The sequence below is a fragment of the Perca flavescens genome, chromosome 3 (assembly GCF_004354835.1).
Source record: "Perca flavescens isolate YP-PL-M2 chromosome 3, PFLA_1.0, whole genome shotgun sequence".
NCBI lineage: Eukaryota > Metazoa > Chordata > Actinopteri > Perciformes > Percidae > Perca > Perca flavescens.
The window spans coordinates 36917602-36930101 of NC_041333.1; the positions used below are offsets into that span (position 1 = coordinate 36917602).

Below are 12500 nucleotides of genomic sequence, written 5' to 3' on the forward strand. Positions count from 1 at the left end.
GGGAGTGTTGGCAGGTCATGACACAATCGTTAGCATATTTTTACAAAAGCGTCTGCTACGGAGCCATAACGTGAGGTACAAGGTAATGGAGCCTTTTATACATTGTTGAGTTTCTTTAGAAATAAACAACAGACAAATAGATGGATGTCAAAATGGATGGGAGTCAATGGGATGCTAACGGCGGGTTTGAGTTTAGTTTATTTTATGAAAGGGGACAGCGCAAATTAATAAAACACATGATTTCCCATGGGTTAAAAAAGCCAGAATTAGCCAAAAGGCTATTTTTCATCTGTAGTCCCCTGCCTTCAATATGATGGCTTATTAGCATCAAAATGGCTCAATAGTAGGTACACTTTGCGGAGGCTGGCTTACCCCCTTGGATTATTTATAACCGGGAGGGGTCCGGGACATAGGGCTAAAAAACAGGAGAAACCCGGGAAAAACGGGAGTGTTGGCAGGTGTGGTGTAGACACTTGTGGTTCCCTATGTTGTGAAATGGGAACAACGGTTTACAACGCTTGCCCAAACAGGTTTTGTGCCGAGAAGTGCATCCCAAAGGGAAACTAACGTTAAGATTTTTAAGCCACAAGTTCCGGTTAAAAAAAACAACATTATCTTCTTTGTCATGTTCATCAATAGTAATCTGAAGTCTATATTTTTTGAATGTTTAGAGTCATCAATGTCTTATTAGACTAAGTAGTTGCATTTACTTGCTGCCCGCGAGGTGGATGCAATTTAAGGTGGGCATGCAAAACTCTGCATAACACCTGGCTGCAATGCAATGAACAAAGTGCAGTTTTTTTCCACTGACAGGTTCAGGTAGTTATTATTATGAATGTCTGACAATATTATTAGATGGAGAAGGTGCCGTTATCCTGCCATGCTTTTGTGTGTCACGTTAGCTAGCTAACCAACCGTTACCTTTAGCTAATAGCATTGCCTGCAGCTCTTTTTTTCTTCAGAGAATTGCACTCTGGTTTAGAATTTCTTCTCCTCTTTTGGCTGGCAGTAGGCTAGCTCATCCCCGGTCAAAATGGTTACTGCAGAGTTCAGACCATTGACTGTAAAGATTAAGGCCCTGCACACCAACCCGATAATCGGCCGTCGGACAGGTCTGGCGAGGTCGGTGACTCGAGTCTGTTCGGTGTGTTCCGTGCCGTTGTCAGTCGGAGGGGCCGTCGGCGGGCAATCGGACTCAATGGCCAATCCGATTGGTGGAGTGCTAACCCGGAAATGACGAGCAGGATGAGCCTGACTAACGCCTCTCAAAATCTGACGAAAATCTTTTAAACTGACCTTAGTTCATCTGAAATGAAGACAAATTCAGCAACTGCACGGCCTATTTCTCGCTTAAAATGTTTTCAGAAACAGGTTTTGGTCAACTATCTACGTAAAATATGAGATCATATTCCGAACGAGCCGCTGTTATGCTCGGTTGTAAAAATTCGGGAGCATCCAGACCCACGCAACGCGTTCGTCCAATCAGCTGCCGGTTTTCATTTTTTGGGCGACAACACAGATTAGCACCGCCTGCTGTTATGGAGACGTATTACGTCTCGCGCAGAACGTACGCTCAAGTCGGCATCGCTTCGGTGTGTTCTGAGGCACTTTTTTGACCAACTCGGGGAGCCTGATCAGTCCGACTGCCTTTTCTGCCGAAGGTCAGCCATAGGGTTGGTGTGTCAGAACCTTTAGGATCCATTTGTAACGTAGCACCGTGCAACTAGCCACAACTTTAGCCTGTCCCTATCCAAAGGTAACGATGGTCTTTGAAGTATAGATCGACATTTGTTGGCACATATAAGAAATGCGCACACAAACTATTCATTTTCCAAAAACCTTTTAGATAACACTAAGCTAAGCATTCTGTACCGACAGCGGTAGCGACTCCAACAAACCCTCCCCAGCAGTCAGTTCTCTCTTACTTTCTAAAATCAAGTCAGATTTTAGATCGAGACTTCTTCGTCGTCTTCATATACATACATACAGTATATATATATATATATATATATATATATATAGATATATATATATTAGGGCTGTCAATCGATAAAAAAAAATTAACTAATTAATTGCACAATTTGCTGTAATTAATCGCGATTAATCGCTTTTTTAAATTGAGACTGAAGCTTATAATAATGGATATTTAAATGCTAAATCATTTAACTTTGCAAATATGAAGAAAAAAACAAACAAGGAAAGGTTCTGCTAAGTTCAGAATGTTTAATATCTTTCAGAACAACAGCAGCAACAATTTGGCTTATTTAGTCCTGCTGAAGGCTGCTGGAAACGGCTAGAAACTGTCTGACTTGAGAGCAGATTTTTGTCACCGTCCCGGCTGCTGTCGCCTGCTCTCGTCTACTTTACAGGCGAGGAGCAGTTCATCTCCAACGAGCCGAGAGTTCAGTTCATCTCCAACGAGCCGAGAGTTCAGTCGGTGACAGGGCAGTCGGGACTCACCGAAATGGCGGCGCAATGAGGTGACTAGAGTCTCTCAAAATCTGACGAAAATCTTCTAAACTGACCTTTGTTGAGCTGAAATGAAGACAGATTCAGCAACTGCACGGCCTATTTCTCGCTTAAAATGTTTTCAGAAACATGTTTCAGTGAACTATCTTAGTACAATATGAGATCGTATTCTGAACGGCCGCCATGACAGTCTGGCTCTTAATATCCGGAGAAAACAAACCCATGTGACGCGTTCGTCCAATCAGCTGCCGGTTTTCATTACTTGGGCAACAATACAGAGTAGCGCCGCCTGGTGTTATGGAGACATATTACGTTTCTCAGCTGCCACATGAAGTAAACAAACACAGCTGCGTTAATTTCGTTAATTTTTTTTAACGAGTTAAATATTAAAAAATTAACGCAAAAATTAACGCGTTAATTTTGACAGCTCTAATATATATATATATATATATATATATTTTATATACACACACACACATACACAGTACAGGCCAAAAGTTTGGACACACCTTCTCATTCAATGCGTTTCCTTTTTATTTTCATGACTATTTACATTGTAGATTCTCACTGAAGGCATCAAAACTATGAATGAACACATATGGAATTATGTACTTAACAAAAAAGTGTGAAATAACTGAAAACATGTCTTATATTTTAGATTCTTCAAAGTAGCCACCCTTTGCTTTTTTATTAAGAAGGGGAAAAACTTCCACTAATTAACCCTGACAAGGCACACCTGGGAAGGTAAAACCATTTCAGGTGACTACCTCATGAAGCTCATTGAGAGAACACCAAGGGTTTGCAGAGTTATCAAAAAAAGCAAAGGGTGGCTACTTTGAAGAATCTAAAATATAAGACATGTTTTCAGTTATTTCACACTTTTTTGTTAAGTACATAATTCCATATGTGTTCATTCATAGTTTTGATGCCTTCAGTGAGAATCTACGATGCAAATAGTCATGAAAATAAAAAGGAAACGCATTGAATGAGAAGGTGTGTCCAAACTTTTGGCCTGTACTGTATATGGTGTGAATCTGAAATGCTAAATAAAGCTGATAATTCCACAACTGCTGAACTGATTTGGAGAAGAAGAAAAAAAGAAACTGACACGTAGAGAAAAAGGCATAAACTTACATGAAGAAGAGCGGTCAGATCCACAAACTGGCACCAAACACCACTTTAAACGTCAGTTTTGTCAATTTATTCAGTTTCGGATAAAAATCAAGACCTTTTCAAAATTGGCAATACACATTTACATATAGAAATCTGTAACATTAGATTAGATTCAACTTTATTGTCACAACATGGGAATGTTATAGTGCCACCGCCTGGCAGCAGCAGGACAGGACAGTGCAACAGCAACATCTTTGGTCCCAGTTTGATTTTTCTTTTCTTTATCTTTGACTTTAGCTCTGCGCCGACATTTTGCTTCCTGTTACTCTAGAGACAACGGGGTTTCAGACAGACACATGTGCATAGGCGTAGATTAAGGTGGGGGTGGGGGGAAGGCAGGGGACATGTTCCCCCCCCCACAGTATTTAGAAGAGGTAGATTTGTCCCCTTCAAAATATATGATTGGTTTTTGGGAGATTAAGTCCACATGGTCACTGTTGTTTTGGACATTTATTTTTGTAAGTTTACTGACTGAGCAGCGTTATATGAGAGAATTGAATATAACACAAAATGTTCTTTATTTTTACTGGAGCTACACACAAAATGTCAGGTTTTTTTTAATGTTTTTTTATCATTGCAAAGTGCTTTGCTGTAAAGTCAATTTACTGATAATTTAACTTGTACTTCAGTAAAAGTTCCTCAAAGTAATAGTACTTTTACTTAAGTGGAATAGTTTTTGGTATTCTTTTTCACCTCTGTTTTTTTTAGCAAAATGGATTTAAAGTACTTAAAGTGAAAGTATGTATTGTGCAGATGTATTGTGCCCCTAGATCCAGGGTTAATAATGTGTCCAATCCCCCCAATGTTGAAACTAAACCTACGCCCTTGCACACATGTAATGAGAGGGAGAAAGGGATGAGATGAAAAGAAGAGCAGCTTCCCGCCTCCGCCTCATGAATACATGGTCAGCTGCAGCCACTGGGAGACAGAGACAGAGACAGCGTTAATGTCACGGGAGCTCTGCACTGAAAATATATGTCAAAACGTTACGTGAGCACCTGTTTATTTCAGTCATGAAATGCCAAGGGGCCTAATTTCCAGAGGTGGAAGATGTACAGTACAGGCCAAAAGTTTGGACACACCTTCTCATTCAATGCGTTTCCTTTTTATTTTCATGACTATTTACATTGCAGATTCTCACTGAAGGCATCAAAACTATGAATGAACTCATATGGAATTATACACTTAACAAAAAAGTGTGAAATAACTGAAAACATGTCTTATATTTTAGATTCCTCAAAGTAGCCACCCTTTGCTTTTTTATTAAGAAGGGGAAAAAAATCCACTAATGAACCCTGACAAAGCACACCTGTGAAGGTAAAACCATTTCAGGTGACTACCTCATGAAGCTCATTGAGAGAACACCAAGGGTTTGCAGAGTTATCAAAAAAAGCAAAGGGTGGCTACTTTGAAGAATCTAAAATATAAGACATGTTTTCAGTTATTTCACACTTTGTTGTTAAGTACATAATTCCATATGTGTTCATTCATAGTTCTGATGCCTTCAGTGAGAATCTACGATGCAAATAGTCATGAAAATAAAGGAAACGCATTGAATGAGAAGGTGTGTCCAAACTTTTGGCCTGTACTGTATACACCATAGGGATAGCCTAGAAATCTAGAGGCACCCTAGTGGCAGCAGGGTCATCTCGATGTGAGTCTGGCTTGTCAGGCTACCGTAGGGATGCACTGAATCCAGAATTCAGCTTCAGATTCGGCTGAATATTGGGCTTTTGACGGGGTTGGGTTTCTTCCGAACCTCAGAACTGTTTCCCACCGAACCGAACCCTACGCTTGTTCTACGCTGGTCGCCGTAATGACGGCGCCGTTGATTACCGGAAGGTGTTTACGTAGTTGAAGCGTTCAATGCAGCAGGCTGGGAGAAAGTGGACATGGAACTGGTGAGCAGAAAAAGTTTTTGTTTGGCAGTACTTTCAGTCAAAAGAAGGCCGTTCAAGTCCAGCTACATGTTCAATCTGTTCAATGCTGATTGGTCTGGTGGTGGCGAGGACCCTAAACTATACACAACATGGCCGCTCTTACAACATTTGTGTATGAAACGTCCGAAAGAATACGAGTTGTGCGTGAAGGAATCTCCAGACAGCAGCCAGAATGCAGCAACTTCAGGTACGGCAAAGGAAGGACAGTCACAGTAGGGCTGCCACCTCTTAGTCGATTAGTCGACTAATCGGTAGTTTTGGTCTTAGTCGCCTAAGATTTCTTTAGTCTATTAGTCATTTTTTATGCTTACTCATGCTTAATTACTCCTTTCCAAGAAACTTATAAGCACATTTATGGTAAACACAAGAGTTAAAGTGGTGCTTTTGCAGGATTAATTGTGGAGAAACTCAGTTTTACAGATGGTTAATTAACTACATTTATATTGTGCTTTTCTAGTCTTAACCACCTCTCAAAGCGCACAGCTCTGTCAATTAAATCAACTCATCGATTAGTCGACAAAATTGTATAAGTGTTAGTCGACTAAGAATTTCTTTAGTCGAGGACAGCCCTAAGTCACAGTTTACTTCATTCATGTGTTTACTGGGTTCATGGACTGAGGATGGGAGGAGGAGTCAGCACAATCCCAACCAGGGGGTTCAGGATTCAGCCGAACCCCAAAAATCTGGATTCGGTGCATCCCTAATATACAGGGTGCGAACAAAACAAAACATGCAAGATTGAAATCCCCCTTTCAGTGCCACCATGGATATAGAACCTCTCAGCCAGCCGTGCCAACAACACTTATGCACTTCAATATTTAATAAAAAAGTAATCGCAAAATGAAATAGCACAACGTAGCGTCAACATAATTTATATCTGTCAACAAACTCCAATGGAAAGCGGCTTTGTGCACATATCAAATCACAAAAGACTGTGATTTAATGAAATAAATATAAATCAGACATCAGATTAAATAAATATCACTATAAATAAAGTATCTTCCCTGCACTGTTAAAAAGTAACATTTTTATACCGGTAATTTAACTCGTACTTCAGTAAAAAGTTCCTCAAAGTAATGGTACTTTTACTTAAGTAGATTTTTTTGTATTCTTTCCACCTCTGGTTTTAGCAAATTAAGTAAAAGTATGTAGTGTGCAGTAAAATGTTGAAGTGATATGTTGTTGTGATCATCTAAATATGTAACTGGAACATAGCCTAAGTTATGAACTTATTGTTGTAATGTTGCAGTGACATTTATGAATGATTTTCTTAGTTCAGTTCAGTCGACTGTGTTTTACCTCCTTGATGTCCAGATCGATGGTGCCAGTGTTGTCTTTATCCAGAGTTTTAAAGGCTCCTGCAGAACACACACACACACACACACACACACACACACACACACACACACACACACACACACACACACACACACACACAGTATAAATACACACACACACACACACGGACACACACATAGTATAAACAATGAGTTACACACACAGAGTAACGTTAATATTTAAACAAATAAAAACCGATTATTGCTTCATTTTAGTCGAAAAGATGGATAGCCCAAATTGAAAATGCTTTGTGATTAAATTCTTGTTGTCTACTTGATGTTATATAATTAAAATGTTTTAAATATTTGGTTGCTAAAAGAACACATAGCACTTAAGAGATTAACTGCAAAGCCAAGTTGTGCATGTGATTGTGCAGGTTTTTATATAAAAGGAAAGAGAGAGATGATAAAATTAGTCACGAAAAAACTCTAAAATGAGGCGTCATGAGTAAAAACAAACAAACAAAAATGTCAAACAGAAAAGCATCAGAAAACATTTAATAATAACAAGAGCCAAAAAAAGTGTCGAAAAAAAGAAAGGGAAAGAATCTACGTTTACTACTTATGGTGCGTTCTTTTTGTCTTGTAATCGCAACTAGTAGCTCGAGTGTGACGTCACATCCGTGTCGAAAAACGAATAACCGCGGGTTGTTGCGTTCTTTTTGTCACACGATACAAGTCAGAGAAAAGATGGATTTTTGTAAAATTTTTAGTAACATTTAGGATTCTATTCACCCAGTTATTGACATATTACACAAATATATTTCACAGTTTGATACATGAAAATTACGTTTTCATTAACGTTAGGCTACTGTTCTGCTTTCTGCTCAAGACTCGGCTTAAAGCCATTGTTGTCATATAGCAACCAAACGTCTCTAGCCAATTTCAGCTGCACAAGCTACAAAATAACTAATCAGGCCTAATAAGACTGTAGAGACATGTCTATAGGTAGCAGTATACAGCACTATGTTTAACTACTAATACGACTGTAGAGACATGTCTATAGGTAGTAGTATACAGCACTATGTTTAACTCCTAATAAGACTGTAGAGACATGTCTATAGGTAGCAGTATACAGCACTATGTTTAACTCCTAATAAGACTGTAGAGACATGCCTATAGGTAGTAGTCTACAGCACTATGTTTAACTACTAATAAGACTGTAGAGACATGCCTATAGGTAGTAGTCTACAGCACTATGTTTAACTACTAATAAGACTGTAGAGACATGTCTATAGGTAGTAGTCTACAGCACTATGTTTAACTCCTAATAAGACTGTAGAGACATGTCTATAGGTAGCAGTATACAGCACTATGTTTAACTCCTAATAAGACTATAGAGACATGTCTATAGGTAGCAGTATACAGCACTATGTGTACCACTTCTTCATTTGGTTACAACAACGACAAAAGTGCTTAAAATTGTAGAAAACCGCGATGTACGACGTAGCCATCTTTGAAAGTGAACTCGGGGTCCTCCGAGTTCAGACGACTTGACGTGTCGTATATATACGACCTCGGGGCGTTCTTCTTGCAACTTCCGGTTCGTAACTCCGGAAAACGACTCGTAGATCGACTTCGGTGGACAACAAGAACGCACCATAAATGTCGGCCGTTACCAGCCGCTTGTTCCGTCGCCACGGGGAGCGTTTTGTGAGTGACGGAGGAAGGAGAGGGACTCACTGCACATGGCGTCCAGTCGCACCAGGCAGCCGATGTAGTTGTCAAAGTTCATGGTGCCGTTCTCGTCGGTGTAGCGACGGATGATCAGCTTGAAGAGGTCGTCGTTCAGGGGGAAACCTGCAAACACACACACACGGTTAGTTTGCAACTTTACAATGTTTGTTCACACACTCACAAACACACACACACGTGCACATACACAAACATGCCCCACACACGCACACACACATGCCCACACACACACGCAAAAACACACACACACACACACACAATTAGTTTACACTGTTAACACACACACACACACACGCAAACATACACGTGCACACACACACACACACACGCCCACACACACACACACAAACACACACATGCCCCCACACACACACACACACACACACACACACACACACACACACACACACAGTTAGTTTGCAACTTTACAATGTTTGTTCACACACTCACAAACACACACACACATACACACATGCCCCCCCACACACACACACACGTGCACGCACACACAAGTGCACAAACACACGCCCACACACACACATACACACACGCACAAACACACACATGCACGCACGCAAACACACACACGCCCGCACACACACACACACACACACACACGCAATTAGTTTGAAACTTTACACTCTGTTCACACAAACAAACACACACACAAACGCACAAACACACTTAAACGCGCGCACACACACACACACCCACCCACACCCACCCACACAGCTTCTCACCTGCAGCTTGGAAGGCTTTCGGCAGTTCGTTAGACGAGATCGTTCCTGACCTATCGGCATCAAATTTGATATACACAGCCTGGAGACAATAAAACAGCAAAACAGAATTCATCCTTGCTGTTGGTTTCATGAGTATTTTTTGTATCCACCGACTGACACGAGGAATTGAACCCTCAACCGAGCCAAACAGCGACTGATTATCGGCTTACAGAACTGACCTGCCATCTCTTGATGTTGTTCCACATGTATTTGAACTCGTCGAAGCCCAGTTTACCTGTGCTGTCGCTCTGAAGGGAGTCGGGTCAAAGGTCAAACAGAACACAGCGAGGACATAGACATTTTCTTACTGTCTGATTACACGTGTTGCTTACGAAGCTTTACACACACACACACACACACACACACACACACACACACACACACACACACACCGAGAGTAGAGAGTAAACTCGTGAAGACACTCGCCTCACAAACACACTTTTCGTACAACCGCTATACACTCAGAAGAGAAAAGAGGGTAGGCCTAATGTACAGAAAGTACACACACACACACACACACACACACACACACGTATGTTTTACTATCTTTGTGGGGACCCATCATTGACATAACGCATTCCCTAGCCCCTTACCCTTAACCTGACTCCGCCAGATGGATTGCTTCGCATTTAATCGGCATATCCATCTGGGAACTTTCCGTTGGTGAACTTTTGGGAAGGGGTGAAAATACTGGTTATTTGATTGGATGAACCATCTGTTTATCACCTATGTTGGTGATAGACGGGCCAAATCAACCAATCAGATCCACGAAGCCTATGAAAATACAACCACAAGCCCGCCCCTGCTGCTGCAGGCAAAGCATAGCTCGTAAGCTCAGCATGCAAGCAACATGTCGGTAAAGGAGATTTGCCGTTTGTGTAACGAGAATTTAGGAACAAAAGACACCATTTCAGGTTCCCGGACCATATTCCAAAAGAAGGATCCAAGAGAAAAAAAGCATTAGCGAGCGGCTAACAGAATTAGGGCTACCGCTGGCTGATAATACTGGTTAGCTGATTGGATAAACCATCGGTCTATCACCACCTAACCCACCTCAAAACCAACGCTGATTGGCCCGGTCGTTTGGCTAACGGCTCCAAATTTTCTCTGCCTCAAGATGCCAGACTGATCTGCGAGTGGAAAAACTGCGGTCTCCCGCGGTAACCATCCCAACTAAATGCCTAACCTTAACCCTTACCCTAACCTTAACCATCACAACTAAATGCCTAACCTTAACCCACCCTCCCTTAACCATCCCAACTAAATGCCTAACCTTAACCCTTACCCTAACCTTAACCATCACAACTAAATGCCTAACCTTAACCCTTACCCTAACCTTAACCATCACAACTAAATGCCTAACCTTTACCCTTACCCTAACCTCAACCATCACAACTAAATGCCTAACCTTAACCCTTACCCTAACCTCAACCATCCTAAATGCCTAACCTTAAACCCTAACCTTAACCATCCCAACTAAATGCCTAACCTTAACCCTTACCTAACCTTAACCATCACAACTAAATGCCTAACCTTAACCCTTACCCTAACCTTAACCATCACAACTAAATGCCTAACCTTTACCCTTACCCTAACCTCAACCATCACAACTAAATGCCTAACCTTAACCCTAACCCTAACCTTAACCATCACAACTAAATGCCTAACCTTAACCCTTACCCTCACCTTAACCATACCCTTATTATATCCCTAATCCTAAAACCAAGTCTTAACCCTCAAAGAGCCCTTTAACCTTGTGGGGTCCAGCATTTTGGTCCCCACAAGGCTGTGCAGACCCCACAAGTATACCATATTCTCCGGTTTTTGGACCCCATGGATATAGTAAAACAGGTACACACACACACACACACACACACCCTGCTATTCTCTCAAAAGAGATCGACGCACACACTAACGCACAAGTATAAACTTCACACTTACTTGACGGTATCTACATAAGAGAGACATGATGCTGTCATGAACGTGTCATTAACATTATCAACATTTATGACATAACGCTTCTTTTAGTAAGTGTCATTCGGTTTTGTCATGACAAGTTATGGTCCGGGTTAGAGTTAGGGTTAGGGTTAGGGTTCATGTGTCATGACAGTGTCATGCGTTCATGACACTGTCATATCATGTCACTCTTATGTAGATACCTTCAAGTAAAGTGTAACCAAACTTCAGGCCACTTCTGTAGGCTACCGAGATTGCTCTGCATGGAGCCTCCGCAGAACCATGAATCACGCTTTTTAGTGGGAACGGATGCGCCCCTCCTCAACCCCTTCACCCCCCCAGTCTTCATCATATCAGCTACTACTACTACTACTACTACTACTACTGACATACAGTAGTACTGAGTATCACCAGTACTGCATGGTGTTGGCACCATATTTGATGAAAGGATACGTCCATGACAGCGACCATGCTCTTGCAGGACTCGATGCTGAAACCGTCCGTCTTCAGGTCTCCGCCTGAAACGAACAAATAAAAATGCATCCTGAAGAAATAACCCCCAAAACGTTTTTGCAGCTAATGGTCTAGACACATATAGCCGACGGCCGACCGTTGACAGAAAACCCCGTCGATATGATCAGTCGCGTCCCCGAGGTCCAAAAAACTGCCAGAGAACAGACCAAAAAGACGAGAGGAGACGTAATAAATTTCTACAACAGCATTGTTGCCCAAGAAATGAAAACCGGCAGCTGATTGGACGAACGCGTCACATGGGTTTGTTTTCTCCGGAAATTCAGAGCTGGACTGTCATGGCGGCCGTTCAGAATACGATCTCATATTGTACTAAAATAGTTCACTGAAACGTGTTTCTGAAAACATTTTAAGTGAGAAATAGGCCCTGCAGTTGCTGAATCTGTCTTCATTTCAGCTCAACAAAGGTCAGTTTAGAAGATTTTCATCAGATTTTGAGAGACTCTAGTCACCTCATTCCGCTCGTCATTTCCGGGTGAGTCCCGACGGCCCTGCCGCCGACTGAACATGTCAGGTCGGCCAAAATGAACGCCGACAGCCCCCCAGACTGACGACGGCACGGGACACACCGAACAGATTTGAGTCACTGACCTCGCCAGACTGTCCCACGGCCGATAATC

General features: G+C 41.7%; 1 protein-coding gene across 1 annotated transcript in view; it reads right to left on the reverse strand.

The window, feature by feature from the left end:
* Positions 1-3647: 3647 nt before the first annotated feature.
* The window catches only part of capns1b (calpain, small subunit 1 b), a 23766-nt gene continuing 14913 nt past the window's right edge, over positions 3648-12500 (reverse strand). The window contains exons 6-11 of the mRNA XM_028573419.1: positions 11803-11867; positions 9573-9641; positions 9355-9433; positions 8603-8719; positions 6882-6940; positions 3648-4560 (exon numbers count right to left, since the gene is read on the reverse strand). Of these exons, the coding sequence (XP_028429220.1) occupies positions 4534-4560; positions 6882-6940; positions 8603-8719; positions 9355-9433; positions 9573-9641; positions 11803-11867 (416 nt within the window). The 3' untranslated portion in view covers positions 3648-4533. The remainder of the gene's footprint in view (positions 4561-6881; positions 6941-8602; positions 8720-9354; positions 9434-9572; positions 9642-11802; positions 11868-12500) is intronic.